At 34.4% G+C, this 17,451-nt stretch overlaps 1 protein-coding gene across 1 annotated transcript in view; it reads right to left on the reverse strand.

The window, feature by feature from the left end:
• Positions 1 to 608: 608 nt before the first annotated feature.
• LOC145330488 (outer dynein arm-docking complex subunit 3-like) overlaps positions 609 to 17,451 on the reverse strand; it is a 29,751-nt gene continuing 12,908 nt past the window's right edge. The window contains exons 9-12 of the mRNA XM_080175115.1: positions 5,224 to 5,323; positions 4,706 to 4,790; positions 3,547 to 3,643; positions 609 to 2,516 (exon numbers count right to left, since the gene is read on the reverse strand). Coding sequence (XP_080031241.1) covers positions 2,379 to 2,516; positions 3,547 to 3,643; positions 4,706 to 4,790; positions 5,224 to 5,323 — 420 coding nt within the window. The 3' untranslated portion in view covers positions 609 to 2,378. The remainder of the gene's footprint in view (positions 2,517 to 3,546; positions 3,644 to 4,705; positions 4,791 to 5,223; positions 5,324 to 17,451) is intronic.

Genomic DNA, 17,451 nt, shown 5'->3' on the forward strand with positions numbered 1-17,451 from the left:
CGGCATTTCATGCGCAAGTCCCCAAACTCAGTCAGAAACTGCTAAATTCTTGCACATTCCCTTTAAGCCAGTCCCCAAAGTCTGAGACTCCTAAAAATTGAATATTCGATCCATTGTCCCCTCCCTTACTCCCTGAGTGGTAGCACTAGGTGGAGAGTGCCGGGGGGACAAAATTAGTAGCGTTCAACAAGGTCTTTTCTTTAAAATTATAAAAAAAAATGTATTTTTCAGTTTTTGGTTCGTCTGTAGCTGTGTTTAGTGTCCTAGGAAATTGGGGACAGATGTCACCGCTTTTGGCCTGCTTATTTTATTGACCTCATAGTAATGGGAAAAGAAACCCCCTATAAAAGAGATGGGTTACAGAGTATCTCATGAGGTCAATAGAATGCGTAGGCCAAAAGAAGTGAAATCTATCACTATTTTGCTAGGGCACTATAGACAGCTACGTTTGTCTTAATCTTAATTTTTTGAAACAACGAGAGATGGGGGGTAAATAGTAATTTCCACCTTCTTTAATAAGTAACCGAGTCTTTTTTACATTGAATTTGCAATAATAACAAACAGAATACATATAAATTATTTAAACAATTTTGTAGCAAAATGAAGGTATCGGGTTCGAGGCTATTTTTACTAATGCAAGTTATTCAATTAAATCATGTTACGCACAGTTGAGTAAGATATGTCTTATCATATTGAAGATATAGGACCTATAGACACGGGTTTAGTAGTTATTTAGCTTCGTTAAAGATTCGCAAAATTACCAATAGGTACCTCGCTTAAAAAGTTTAAAGCGCAAAATAAACCTCATTAGTCATTTTTATGAATTAATAAAACAAATTTCTTATTGATATCCTTAGTCTTGCCATATTGTTTAAATACACAGAAGCAGCTTATAGTACCTAATAAAAATGACGTCATACAATTCAAATGACCAATGATTGATTAGTGTACATTTTACAATTGGTCAACTACAATGTATGCTGGCCAATCATTGGTAATTTGTATTGTATGGCGTCATTTCTTATTAGGCACTATAAGCTGGTTCAAATACACAACATTACATAGACAACTAATACAGTAGATTGAGCAAGAAACAAGACAAGATAGAAGAAAGTCACTAATCACAATCAATTTTGAACAACAGGTTTATTTTTCATTTTCAGTTGTTTTCGTTTTTCTCTATAAATAACTTTATATTGTTTTTGAATAACATATGTGGCTTATATGAAAAATGATTAAACTGTTTGTTGTATAAAAATGGCATCCCAATACACTAACTATTGAAAACCAATATAAGAACAAGACCAATACAATTTCATTAACCAGATAAGAAAAAGAGAGAGAATGGGAGAGAGATAGAGAGAGATAAAGAAAGAGAGAGAGAGAGACAGAGAGAGAAACAGCAAGCAAAAATATATTAAATCTTATTCCTGTAACATTTGTTTATTATAGTAAAATTTATCTGTTTTTTATCAATATTGTTCAAGATTATTGGTTATGAAATAGTTTAAGAACATTTTTCAATATGGGGCCAAATTATATAAACTTAACTAGGGTAGCCTAGGAATTAGGTTTACCTCTGACTTATATATAAAGAAATATGTAAGATTTGAAAGTATCAAATATTTTTGACAAAAATTATAATCAAAAATAAGATTATCTTGAAAGGTATGTAGCCAAAAAATAATAGTTTGAAAAATAGTCTAGAATATGTTTAGAATATAAAACAAAACTTTACAAAACAAGGATGAAGTGAGTCCAAAAATACATCTTACATCACAAAAATACAATACATCTAATTTGTGTCACACAAATATAATGCTTCAAATTTGATTTATTAAACTTTCAAAAATTATTGTTTTTGTAGTTTATAGTAAAAATTCAAGTCTAAAAATAAAGATTTATGTAATACATTTTATTTATTTGCAGTTTCTTCTATTCAACTTAAAAAATTATATCATGTTTTAGTTTTTGCCTTTATTTTTTAATGGTTTTCTTTTAAGGGGAACGTGAAAGGTTTGGGCCATTGCAATGTTTGCTTGAATTTTAAAAAAGCTTGACTTTTGGAACTTTATTCTGTTATCACTATAAATGCATTTTACTGAAAAATATCCTTTAGCATTAAAGAAATAAAGATATCTACCTAAAAATATTTTTTTCAATAATTAAACATGACTTTCTTTTCTATTTTTAATGTTTTATTAGATTAACTAGTGGCAGCGCCTCTAGCATTGAGGGCTCTTAATTCACTGGGGTAAGAAACGGGGGCAAAAACAGAGCTCAAAAACTGAAAATAGAATAGCTTAAAACCATCCCAGGACCTCTCTGAAGCTTTCCTAATAAGGCTTTCAAACCATCCCCAACAAACATTTTTTTTCTTAGCGCCTCTTGCCACCCCTCTTGCTTCTGCTCTTGGCATCCAGGATGAGGTTGCTCTGTCTCTTGAGATATCCTCTGGTCGGTACTTCTTCATCCTCTGGACCTGAGTCTTGGTCCTCCTTTTTTCTCTCCTCCTCCTACAATTCAAAATTATATTAGGTGGTTTCCCTCAAGATGAAAGATAGAACAAAAATCCTAATTTCATGCGAAATCACTGCTTCGGGGCTACCCTTAATTTTACCTAACCTAAAGAAAAGCATAAATACACTAAAACTAACCAACCCCACTTTTATTTCAAATTATTGTTGTATGTAGTAGCTACTCTAGTTAAAGTGTTGTTCGTATGTTTAAATGTGACTACGCAGTTTCTCTGCATTATATCATAATTATTTTTTTTTATTTCTATGTTTTTTCTAAGATCAAATAGCACAAAATATATTACATAGTGCTTGCATATATAAATTGAATAATAGAATGTCAAAACTATTTTCCTTATTGAATGTTTTCTAATAAGAATTCAAATAATTTTTCCTTATATTTTTTGTTTTGTAAGTATAGTTAAGAAGGAAGGGGACAAAGTGCTGTTTATTACACAAGCCCCAAATGTTGTTAAAAAAGTTTTCTCATTCGTTGGCTTAACCCTTTTGGGGACTTTTAATGAATATTGATTAGTTGATTTATGTCAAGTTAAGTGTCAAAACGTTTCGACCAATAAGTGTAATCTATAACAGAGGTAATTTTGTGTATCATCATTGAGGATGTACATCAATTTATTGGTTATTGTCTTTTCCCTATTAAAGTATATAATTTAACATTACCCCTAATTTCATTTGCAATTTTATTTCAATTTTTGGAATGTTTCAAGTTGGAGTCTGAACCTGACTGCGACATATTAGAGACATGAAAAATTGTACTGCTTCTATTTCTAACACGTGATATAAATATAAAAAAATTTAAGAAAATGTCTTTGTTCATAAAATGCGCTATTCATTTCCATGCAATGCACAGTTAGGACCTCAAGACAAAGGCGTGTAAAAAAAATGGTTAATTTTCTATTAAGTGTTAAATACTAAGGATCTTATAGTGCTAGGTAACTTTACAAGATGTTAGAAAGGAGAAAACTGCACTCACTAACATGTAAGTTATGTCGACATAGTTAGAACTTACCTCCAGAAGTCCGTCAGTAAGGAATCCAAGTCCAACAGGAACAAAGCTTTCCTCCTCCAGGTTCTCTTTAGCCTTCCACATGTCAACACCATGAAGTCTAAACAAAAATAGTTGATCACATTCTCGTATTTGATCTTTGTAACTACCTTAACCTTAGCAAAGTGCAACTGTCTCCTTATTTAAAGGAATAAGGTTTAAAAGTATGACAACCTATAAGTATTAACTAGCATACACTTCTTGTTTCAAAATATCTTTGTTATGCTCCCACATATGCTATCCCGTTCTAATATTAGCCGACAGAAAATTAAAGGTCTCCTAAAAATATACACATAACGTTTTTCATCAAATTGCGACAAATATAATGCAATGTAAAATTACCCTTTACTGTAGTTTTGTTATGCAGTTATTAAAGAAAGAGAAAAGGGGGGTGGTGGCATGAACTATAAAAGGTAACTCTGTCCACAGAGAGGGGACCCTGTCCCGATTTTGTATTGGGTCTTTGAATCTTTGAAATCAGCTAATAGCGTCGGAAATGAATACACAGCCGAATTCATACAAAAAACATAAAAGTAATTTGTCTGGATCAAACATCTATACTTATACAATATACATTTATTCGTGTAAGATTTAAGATATATAATATTAAAATCTTGGACCAAAATTTTTCAAAACCGAGATTTGTTCTAAGTTTATTTTTTGCTTAATGAAAAATATTTGATCACTTTAACCTACTGTTATACCATGCCCATACTAATAGGATGGATTATCATGTTTCAGTTTTCTGTTATATGAGAAGAAAATGCATTTTTTCAGCTTTGTAAATTTCCTTCTGCTCATGTATTTTGTTAAAACTTATATTAATTATTCAACAAGCAAAAAACTATATCATAAAAATACTGTATTATTAAAAGCATCTAAAGGCTTTGTTGGGGAGAAGGGAGGAAGTAAAATAGCCTAAAACCATCCTAAAAAACAAGCACAGGACCTATTTGAATTCCACGGATAACTCACTTCGTTTAATGGTTTGCGAGATCTTAAAAAAAGAAAAAATGCTGTATTATTCTAATATGACGTCGTTCGGGATTTTTGGGCCAAAAGTTTTACAATTTATACCCAATTTTATAGGCACTAAAGAGTTTCGCTTTATTTGATAGTATACCTGTCCATTAGAAGTTTAGTCTTATGTTCCACAAGAGCCAACTGTTCCATGCTGTTCTTACGGGGTGGAGGATTGATTGGATCACCTAAGATTAATCCATTTTCAATATTTATTAATTTTGGCATTACAGATTAGGGGAGTAAAGCAATACTAAATAATAGTACTAAATATTTTTCAGTATACCTGAGAACTTGTTCTAATCCAACGGATATTAATCGGTTTCGAAGCCATACTGGAAATTAAATTCTAATATTTAATAGGTTATGATACTTTGCTTCGATTGTCTTGATAATGCCTGAAAATTCATATTTCTAGGAAGCTATATGTAAATATTTATGAAGCTTTCCATGATGTTTCTTAGCATCTTATATTGCACACTTGTAAAAAGTATATAAAAATTCTGTCATAAGCAATTGCTGGGTTTACTCCTGCAGGGAACTAATTGTGTATGTTCTAACCGTATGAAACCTAACCTCTTTGCTACATGGTAATAAAATGCCCATACTTGTCTTCTGTACCTGCAAATAGTTTAATGGTAACACTCTCCAAACCAGTTTTAATGCCTTGCAGCAGCTTGTTCAATAGTTGCAGCTTCTCTTCGGCATTTTGTTTTCTCATCTAAACAGTAAAATATTTAATACTTTGATATAGATTTTCATACAAATATTGAATTTATCTATTTCGAGGTAAAACAAGTCTATGTGGTCTATTATTGGCAATCATAAGAGATAAACCATACAATATACTTGTCTATTCCAATATGGTCTAATTTTGGCACACACAAGTGGTAATTATGAGTTCTAGACCATAAAATATAGTGGTCTATAACTCTTTAGTTTAATATTGGCACATATTTTGAATGTTAGACTATGATATATAGTTGTCTATACCTACATGGTCTAATTTTGGCACAAGCGAATATTAACTTTGAGTGCTAGACCATAACATATAGTGGTCTAATTTTGGCACACATAAGTGGTAATTATGAGTTCTAGACTATAATACATAGTAGTCTATACCTACATGGTCTAATTTTAGCCCACACAGTGGTAATTGTAAGTGCTAAACCATAAAATAAAATGGTCTATACATGTATGGTCTAATTTGTAACACACTGGTAATTCTAAGTGTTATATCACATTATGGAGTAGTCTTTACCTATCTGGTCTTGAGTGTTAGACTATGTTACATAGTGGTCTATATTTACATGGTTTAATTTTGGCACACACAAGTGGTAATTGTGAGTGCTAGACCATAAAACGTCTTCTATTGGCATTTAAACAATAAGAAATAACATACATTTACTAATATTTACTACATATTTAGAATAGAATATAAGATACAAAAATGTTAATGCCTTTAAAAATTAAGTCCTAAATTAAAGTATAATGCAATTTTGTTAATGAATCATGCTGTACCCTATTACCAATTCCTATAGGAATTTTTTTTAAAAGCTTATCTTTGTAGGCTGCTTATATTTTAAATACCTCATGAGGACATAAACTCTGCAGGACTATCCAGTAGTCTAACCTAACCTAACCTAACCTAACCTAATATAAAACACTAACATACGAAGAACCCTCCCGCCCTCCCCTTATTTTAATTTTCTTTCAAATTCCTGAGTTGAACTAATCAAATTGTATTTATTAGTAAAGTTTATGTATCATCACCTAATAATAAAATGTAAGTTGTAAAGTAACAACATCTGCAAAAGTCTGGACGCCTGTGGTTTACAAATCAGATTTGTAAAAATTGTACACAATTGAAGGAAAAGATAAAGGAAGGGCAGATAAAAGGGGTATATAACTTTTTTCCCCCTTATAAGTTTTGAGGTAAATTCAGGTAAATTCTCACCATTTCACATAAAAAGTATGAATTTTAACCTCCAAAATCATTTTAGGGGACAAAATTACCTTCTCAACTCCCCCCCACCCCTTCTAATAAATTTTACCATTGGGTTTTTTTATAGTGTAATTATTGAGCGCTTATTGCTCCAATTCCCTCCCCCCCCAGAAAAAAAAATAAATAAAAGCTTAGACGCCCTTGAACACTTATAAATTAGGTTATGAGTCGTCTATTTAAAAAATCTCTCTAATCACTCAAAATAGTAGAATAACGTTACGCGTAATTGTCAACCATGGCTACTTTCATTTTAATCATAAAAATCCCCCCCTCACCCCCCAAAGAAAAATTTTCAAAAATTTTTCTTTTAAATCTATAATACGAAAATTTGGTTTGATCAAACTTCTTGGGGCAAAGCCCCTAGAGGCTAGGGGCGAAGCCGCTAGTATCTAATAAAGAATGCTAGAAAAAAAATTCTTTAAAAAATAAAAACAATGTTTAAAGTATATCCGCTAAAATATTTGTAACTCAATATCAGTTTGAAAAAGTGTTAGTTGTGATACCAGCATAAAAAGTTGTAACAAGGACAATTATGTTTAGGAATAAAATATGGGAAAAATGTGGAGTTATAGCAAAAAGTTTACCAAAAAAATGCGCAGTTTTTATATTAAATCGCTCATGATTCAATGAGGAAACATGTTACTCAATACCAATAAATTCTTTTTTTTAAGGATATGAATAATATCATGTTTTAAATGGTATGTGACAAACCGCAAAATTGTAATCTGCTTTGCAGAAAATTTAAAGATGAAGCCACTCTAGATGCGGCTTTTATTTAGCCGCTGCGGACAAACCAGACAGAAGCATATTACACATTTATACGTATAAGAGTAAGGGAATTAAAGCATATTAGAACACAAGACTAATAAAAGGGGAAATGGAAGGCAGTAAAACAATGAATAGGATATATAGATATGGATGTTTCTATTATTTACAACATTATATTTTCTCTTAAAAACTTTACTTTTTCATAGATATTAAACTACTCAAATAATACACCACTTATTACAAGCATAAATCTAAAAAAAAAAACACTACTGAGGCTATTTTCTACTCTTTAAAAACTCAAAAACAACAATGAACAAAGAAAGAAAATATACACTAACATTTTAAGCCAACGAACAAGTTAAAGCGGTACGGTTATAGAATTTTGGGCACTGGTTAGATTTTGGGTTTATTTACTGTCATTACCCTATCTCTATATACTTGTGATGAATAAGCTATATTGCTCGTTGTCAGCATTTTTACACTTCTTTATACTCTTCTATATTTACAAATTATTATATACTTGTATCATTTATATATAATATATTTTTATTACTCGCGGCATTTACTCTTGGAAGAAGAAAAAGTTTGGCTTAGTTATTAAACTAAACATACAATACAACAAGAACATTAAATATGGTAACTTTTATAACAGGCAAAAGCGGCTAAGGTTGGTTTAGGATAACAGTGGCTGTTGCTCCACCATGGCTTCCTCTAACCCGTGTGGCTGCATTTATAACTATGTGGGGTGGAGTAGTGTGGCTTAGGCTGAGTGATGCTTAGGGTGGATTATGCTGAGTATTGCTTATTGTGGCTTAGGCTGAGTGATGCTTAGGGTGGATTATGCTGAGTATTGCTTATGGTGACTTAGGCTGAGTGATGCTTAGGGTGGATTATGCTGAGTATTGCTTATGGTGACTTAGGCTGAGTGATGCTTAGGGTGGATTATGCTGAGTATTGCTTATGGTGGCTTAGGCCTAGGCTGTGGAGTTTAATTTAAATTAAAAATTACAATGTTAAGGATTGAGATAGAGGAGGGTATAAGCCCAGAAATAAGGTATAGCCAAAAAGCAAAATAAATTCTAAAATAATATTTGTGAGACAGGTAAAAAGATCGTCTTTACTAAAAAGTGTTGCCCCTAAAATCACAAGAAAAATCGGGTATAGTCCTTTCCATGACATCGCTCCATATGGAGCGATGATTTTAATTGATCGCCTCTTATGACAAGGGGCGATGTATTGGCTCCTTGAAAGGAGCGATTTAATAGCCCCATATAACAAGAGGCGATGTTATGACTCCTTGAAAGGAGCGATTTAATAGCCCCTTGCCCTAAGAGGCGATTAAATGATCCTTTATCGCTCCTTTATCGCCCCTTCTAAAGAGGAGATGATATGTCCTCTTATCCCAAGGGGCTATTTAATTAAATATCGCCTCTTCATGGCCCCTTCACTATTATATATATCTTAGTCCCTTGATGGCCCCTACATCGCTCCTACATCGCTCCTCCATCGCTCCTTCTCCAAATTTATATTAGATTGTACTTTGATGGCCCCTACATTGCCCCTCCATCGCTTCTACATCGCCCCTTCATCGCTCCTTCTTCAAATTTATATTACATTGTACTTTGATGGCCCCTACATCGCCCCTCCATCGCTCCTACATCGCCCCTTCATCGCTCCTTCTTCAAATTTATATTACATTGTACTGTGATGGCCCCTACATCGCTCCTACATCGCTCCTTCATCGCTCCTACATCGCCCCTTCATCGCTCCTTCTCCAAATTTATATTACATTGCAACTTGATGGCCCCTACATCGCTGCTACATCGCTCCTACATCGCCCCTCCATCGCTCCTTCATCGCTCCTTCATCGCTCCTTCTCCAAATTTATATTAAATTGTACTGTGATGGCCCCTACATCGCTCCTACATCGCTCCTTCATCGCTCCTACATCGCCCCTTCATCGCTCCTTCTCCAAATTTATATTACATTGCAACTTGATGGCCCCTACATCGCTCCTCCATCGCTCCTTCATCGCTCCTACATCGCCCCTTCATCGCTACTTCTCCAAATTTATATTACATTGCAACTTGATGGCCCCTACATCGCTCCTCCATCGCCCCTTAATAGCCCCTTACCTTAATTTATATAACAAAGCTCCTATATGGCCTCTCTATCGCCCCTTAATAGCCACTTACCTTAATTTATATAACATAGCCCCTACATAGCCTCTCAATCGCCCCTTAATAGCCCCTTACCTTAATTTATATAACATAGCCCTACATAGCCTCTCCATCGCCCCTTAATAGCCCCTTACCTTAATTTATATAGCATAGCCCCTACATAGCCTCTCCATCGCCCCTTAATAGCCCCTTACCCTAATCTATATAACATAGCCCCTACATAGCCCCTTCATCGCTCCTTCTCCAAATTTATATTACATTGTACTTTGATGGCCCCTACATCGCCCCTACATCGCTCCTCCATCGCTCCTTCATCGCTCCTACATCGCCCCTTAATAGCCCCTTACCTAAATTTATATAACAAAGCTCCTATATAGCCTCTCCATCGCCTCTTAATAGCCCCTTACCTTAATTTATATAACATAGCCCCTACATAGCCTCTCAATCGCCCCTTAATAGCCCCTTACCTTAATTTATATAACATAGCCCTACATAGCCTCTCCATCGCCCCTTAATAGCCCCTTACCTTAATTTATATAGCATAGCCCCTACATAGCCTCTCCATCGCCCCTTAATAGCCCCTTACCCTAATCTATATAACATAGCCCCTACATAGCCTCTCCATCGCCCCTTAATAGCCCCTTACCTAAATTTATATAACAAAGCTCCTATATAGCCTCTCCATCGCCCCTTAATAGCCCCTTACCTTAATTTATATAACATAGCCCCTACATAGCCTCTCAATCGCCCCTTAATAGCCCCTTACCTTAATTTATATAACATAGCCCTACATAGCCTCTCCATCGCCCCTTAATAGCCCCTTACCTTAATTTATATAGCATAGCCCCTACATAGCCTCTCCATCGCCCCTTAATAGCCCCTTACCCTAATCTATATAACATAGCCCCTTCATCGCTCCTTCTCCAAATTTATATTACATTGTACTTTGATGGCCCCTACATCGCCCCTACATCGCTCCTCCATCGCTCCTTCATCGCTCCTACATCGCCCCTTAATAGCCCCTTACCTAAATTTATATAACAAAGCTCCTATATAGCCTCTCCATCGCCCCTTAATAGCCCCTTACCTTAATTTATATAACATAGCCCCTACATAGCCTCTCAATCGCCCCTTAATAGCCCCTTACCTTAATTTATATAACATAGCCCTACATAGCCTCTCCATCGCCCCTTAATAGCCCCTTACCTTAATTTATATAGCATAGCCCCTACATAGCCTCTCCATCGCCCCTTAATAGCCCCTTACCCTAATCTATATAACATAGCCCCTACATAGCCTCTCCATCGCCCCTTAATAGCCCCTTACCTAAATTTATATAACAAAGCTCCTATATAGCCTCTCCATCGCCCCTTAATAGCCCCTTACCTTAATTTATATAACATAGCCCCTACATAGCCTCTCAATCGCCCCTTAATAGCCCCTTACCTTAATTTATATAGCATAGCCCCTACATAGCCTCTCCATCGCCCCTTAATAGCCCCTTACCCTAATCTATATAACATAGCCCCTACATAGCCTCTCCATCGCCCCTTAATAGCCCCTTACCTAAATTTATATAACAAAGCTCCTATATAGCCTCTCCATCGCCCCTTAATAGCCCCTTACCTTAATTTATATAACATAGCCCCTACATAGCCTCTCAATCGCCCCTTAATAGCCCCTTACCTTAATTTATATAACATAGCCCTACATAGCCTCTCCATCGCCCCTTAATAGCCCCTTACCTTAATTTATATAGCATAGCCCCTACATAGCCTCTCCATCGCCCCTTAATAGCCCCTTACCCTAATCTATATAACATAGCCCCTACATAGCCTCTCCATCGCCCCTTAATAGCCCCTTACCTAAATTTATATAACAAAGCTCCTATATAGCCTCTCCATCGCCCCTTAATAGCCCCTTACCTTAATTTATATAACATAGCCCCTACATAGCCTCTCAATCGCCCCTTAATAGCCCCTTACCTTAATTTATATAACATAGCCCTACATAGCCTCTCCATCGCCCCTTAATAGCCCCTTACCTTAATTTATATAGCATAGCCCCTACTTAGCCTCTCCATCGCCCCTTAATAGCCCCTTACCCTAATCTATATAACATAGCCCCTACAAAGCCTCTCCATCGCCCCTTAATAGCCCCTTACCTTAATCTATATAACAAAGCTCCTACATAGCCTCTCCATCGCCCCATAATAGCCTCTTACCTTAATTATGTAACATAGCCCCTACATAGCCTCTCCATCGCCCCTTAATATCCCCTTACCTTAATTATATAACATAGCTCCTACATAGCCTCCCCATCGCCCCTTAATAGCCCCTTACCCGAATTTATATAACATAGCCCCTTAATAGCCCCTTACCTTAATTTATATAGCATAGCCCCTATATAGCCTCTCCATCGCCCCTTAATAGTCCTTTACCTTAATTTATATAAAATAGCCCCTATATAGCCTCTCCATCGCCCCTTAATAGCCAATTTATATAACATAGCCGCTACATAGCCTCTCCATCGCCCCTTAATAGCTCCTTACCTTAATTTATATAACATAGCCTCTCCATCGCCCCTTAATAGCCCTCCATCGCCACTTAAAAGCCCCTTACCTTAATTTATATAACATAGCCTCTATATAGCCTCTCCATCGCCCCTTAATAGCCCCTTATATCCTCCTTCAAAACAGTTATACACCTTCCCAGGATCTATTGGAAGCTACCCTATAAAGGAGAACCATATCGGTTCTGCAGTTAGCGATCTTCTTTGATACATACAGACAATGATCCTGTTACTTTTTATAAGGATTAAAAATAAAATGGCCTAAAGCCATCTCATTACCCATAGGAAGCTTCACTGTAAAGGAGAACCATGTCGGTTTAGTGGTTAGCAAGGTACAGACAGACATACATACAGACAAAGATCCTGTTACTTTATTATAAGGATTAAAATAAAATAGTTATTAACCTCCCCAGGACCTATGAGAAGCTACCCTATTAAGGAGAACGATCTCAGGACCTATAGGAATCTTCACTGTAAAGGAGAACCATATTGGTTCAGCGGTTAGCAAGATCCTTCGGTACAGACAGACATTCATACATACAGACAAAGATTCTGTTAATTTATTTTAAGAAATACAGATAAAATTGTTATAAACCTTTCCAGGCCTAAAACCATCTCAGGACCTAATTTCTCGACAACTCGAGTTAAGTTACTATATTATTTTTACAATGTTTAACTTATCTGTTATTATTGGCTGACGAAAAGTTTGGGCAAAAAAAAGATTTATTCTTCAATGAAATATCTCTCCAGTATAATTTTGGCAAGTGCTAATTTATTAAGAATAAAGTTTGCCACAAATTTACCAAAAAATCTCATTGTCATTTCGCCAGGGAGGATTGGGATAGTTCCCAAAGTGTTATAAGTTGGCTTATCCAAGAGTGCTGTCTAGTCTCCAAAGTTTTATAATACCGTTTTCTTATTCGTTAGATTAACAACCTTGGGGACTTTTTATTGTTTAGTGATTGTTTAGTTCATTAAGTTGAGTGTCTAAATGTTTCAACCACTAATTCTAAACTAAAGAAGGGGTAATTTTGTGAATCATCAATGGGAATAATTAATATATAAACATACATATATATAAAGTGTTTTTTTTATGAGAACATTTTTGAAAGCAATTTTACCCTACTTATAGTTATCAGAATTTAATGGCTTATTCTCTTCGTTTTTTATAACCATTAACAGAAAAGCAAAAAAATATTTCAGTTTTTATTTAAAAAGTACAGTAAATTCAAAATTTCAAAACATGGGTGTCAACATCTAAAATAGTTATTTCTCGCATCGTATTATAAACGGCTTTCCGCGGATATAGAAAGTACAATTATGAGATTAAAACTAGTTTTTTTAGCCCCGAGGTGCCGAAGGCACCGGCTAAAAAAACTGGGTTTAATCTTATGATTGTACATATCTATATTCGTAGAAAGCTGGATATAATACGATGCTAGACATAGTTTTTTCGTATGGATGAGAACCGGTTCCTATCCACCGGATTCAAATGAATACGAGAAATGGTTTTAGCGCATTTTTCTAATGCTCAAATCTTCTACCCTTTCCAAGAATGGAGGGAGTACATTGGGGGGCCAGTATTCCCTCCCTGGTTGAGATATGGCCTTCAAATTTCAAAATGTTCTAGTACATGTCACAAATAGTATCTATATAAATTTTTAGCTCTATATCTCAACTTTGAAGCGTTTTGCAGCCATTCTTGCAAAGGTAGATTATAAGAAAAATGCACTAAAACCATTTTTAGATGTTGACACCTAAGATTTAAATTTTTTAATTTACTGTACTTTTTGAATAAAAACTGAAATATTTTTTGCTTTTCTATTAAAGGTTATAAAAAAAGAAGAGAATAAGCCATTAATCATTAAATTCTGATAACTATAAGTAAGGTAAAATTGCTTTCAAAAAAGTTCTCATAAAAAAACACACTGTATATATGTATATATATCATTTTATCGACACTCGTCTTATCCCTGTAGATCTCTGATTATCAGAGCATTTTTGAAATATTTGCTGCTTATTTTTTGGCTGCCTTTGGCAAAATAATTTTTTTTCATAAAAAATGTATACAAAATTATCGTATTAATTTGGTAAATATATCATTGCACTTGAATTATTTTTAAGTCACTAACGGCTAATCCCATAGATGACCCTAGGAGTACTTTAATGAATAGATGTGGTGGAGAGGGGGGGGGAGGGGGAAGGTTAAGAATTTAAGGGAAGTGATACCTTCCGGGGGCTGAAAGTGTTGGTCCCCTCCCCAAAATGAAAACTTTTCCTGCGAGTAAAATAAGCTTCAATGTAAAGGAGAAGCATATCGGTTCAGTTGATACTGATAAACATCCTGTTACTTTAATGTAAATATTAGTTTAAGGATAGTCTGTATAATCTCAGGGAGAAAGGAAACATTAGGCAATTTTTACAATAGTCTCCAAAGTTTTATAATGAAGTTTTCTTATTCGTTGGCTCAAAACTTTGGGGACTTTTGTCATATTTTGGTTGTAGTGTTGCAATTTTGTGTATCGTTATTAGGGAAGGATAAAAATTTATCGGCCATTGTCTTATTCCTTTAGATCCTCGGTATAATCAACTGAATAACAGTTCCAACAACAAAAATTAAGATATTGCTTCGCTTTTTATGGACAAATATCCTGTTATTTTATTATAAGGAAAAAAAATAAACTATCTTAAAATCATCTCAGGACTCAGCGGTTAGCAAGATCCTACGATATAGACAGACAGACATACATCATATCGGTTTAGGAGCAAACGAGATCCTTTGCTACAGACAAAAAAAAACTTTGTATATCGACTAGCGGCTACGCCCCCAGCATCTATTGGCTCTGTATTCAAAGGGGAATGAATAAAAGCCTAAAACCTTCCCAGGACTTAAAATAGAATAGCCTAAAACCATCCCTCGACTTAAAATAAAATAGCCTAAAGCCATTACAAGACAAATATTAAGCTTACCTGAAATAGAAAGCGCAATCTGTTTAGTAGTTATTGAGATCTTAAGTTTCAGAACAGAAAGCCTTACTAACGTGGACAAACGCAGGATATTTCGGACAAATATCGGAGTGGACATTATATAAGTAAAACGCAGAAGTGTCTATAATATCTTAAAAATTAGGTTTCAACAACATTTGTTTAGTTATTTCTACACAGGTTAGGTTAGGTTAAGATATAAATATACAAATAAGCCCCCTGCAGGGGTTAGGCATATAAAAAAACATATTTGACAGTTGTAAACAATGTGAGAAAAAAATATGTTTTAGTTTAATGAAATGTTCTATCTGTTTCAAACCTTTGCCTTTCGATAGAACTTACCTACTTTGGAAAACTGTCAGACTGATTTTAAAATTTCAGTCTGTGAGAAAAGATATTCAAGATTTTTTTTTTGTTTTGAAAGATTTTTATCTTATAAATAAAATTAAAGACACTCCTGCGTTTTACATAAGCAATGTCCACTCCGACGATTGTCCCATTCCTAGGTTTGTCCACTCCAACGTTTGTTTATGTTTTACTACTTTATATAATAGGATAATATGTATTCTTCTTTTATATTTCTCTTTTCTTATTCACTTGCAGCTGCGCTCTTTTTAATGTAAGGAGGCAGAAAAATAGCCTAAACCAATTAGGGGCTTAAATCTGAAAATGAAATAGCAAAAAACCATCCCATGACCTATGTGAAGCTTCCCTTAAATGGAGAATTTAGTCAGTTTATGAAATTTTTAAGCTTCAGACCAAAAAAAATACTTTTTTTGTTAAAAGAGAAACTTTTCTACAATTAGGGTTAGTCCTTTCGTCATTGCTCTTCTCATTAAGTTAAGCATGTGGTTTTCTCTGCTATTGTTAAAGATAGACTGTTGAGATTTTTAGTGAATATTCCCATGACATATGTATATCCAGTCTATAAATTATTTTGTCTGTCTCTCAATTATGCTTCAAAAGACTTAGGTTTCGTGATAATCTTTGAGTAATAGCATATTCTCTTAAAGTCTGCTCTATAACTTACTTTGTCTGTTTGTCCATTATATGATCCTTATTCAATATTCTATTTAACTAAAAAATTTCATTCTCTTAGTTTATTTTTTTTTCTTTATTTCATTATGTTATTATATTATTTATATTTATTTTATTAATTCATTATATTTTCATTATAATTTTCCTTTTTAAATGCGAAACTTTTCTATAGTAAGGATTGGTTTGTCCGTACGTCCAAACGGTTAGACGACATTTTCTTTAATTTAGACATGTTATAAATATCCTATCGATTTCAAACTTTGCAGAATGATTTCTATAACAGTTGGGTACAATACTATATTCATTACTAGAAAGTATGTACGTCCATTTTTTTTGTATAATATCATTGTCCCATTCATCTGGGTTTTGGAGTAATGTTTCTTAGGACAACAAGGTTTAGTATTATAATCAAATTCTAAAAATAAAATTATGCCCTTTTACTATATTCTATACTAGCAGATTCGCCCCTAGCCTCTAGGGGCTTTACCCCAAGAGGTGATAAAAAATTTTTTTGGCGAAATTCGTAATAGGACCAAGAAAATCTTCAGCAAAAAAAAAAATGGGGGGGGATTTTTTTGTTTTTGGGGGGGTTGGGGGTATCCCACCCCCCAAGAAAATAGCCTAAAACCACCACAGGACCAGTAGGTATAATCCCTGAATAGTAGAATATAATCGGTTCAGTGGTTACCGAGATCTTAAGGGACTGACAGACAGACGGACAAACAGACAGACAGACGGATGGACAGACATCATTCTACTTTGTATTATAGATTTACGCTAATTTTAACAAAATTTATGTTTGACCTCCTGATTTTAGAGCTTTGCTTTTGTGAATGTTGTTATCCTTGTTATCTTGCTTTTTTTTCCTTTTTCATAACCTATTATATAAAGTAGTAATCTTTTTTTGTCTGTAGAAAAGCTAACCGCTGAACCTATATGGTTCTCCTTTACAGTGAAGCTTCTTTTAAGTTCATAGAGGGTTTATAATTATTTCGAGGGAGGGTATCTCCACCCTCCCAGAAAATTCACCCCAAGAAAAATATTACCCCATCCCCTCAAAAAATCTTTTTAACTTTTTAAAAGCAAAGCTTTTCTATATTAAGGATCAGTCCGTACGTCCGTAACGGTTAGCTATTTTCGTTAATTTAGGCATGTGATTCCTGTAGTAGAAAGGTACGATTTAGAAAGTCTATAATCATTATCAGAATATCCGTACGTCCATTTTAAGCATACTAATTATTAACTTACAACAAATTTTTATGTATCAAAATTATCCGATTAATCTGATTTCTGGGATACTGA

The sequence above is a fragment of the Acartia tonsa genome, chromosome 10 (genome assembly GCF_053477335.1).
Source record: "Acartia tonsa isolate MP-2025a chromosome 10, ASM5347733v1, whole genome shotgun sequence".
Taxonomy (NCBI): Eukaryota; Metazoa; Arthropoda; class Copepoda; order Calanoida; family Acartiidae; genus Acartia; species Acartia tonsa.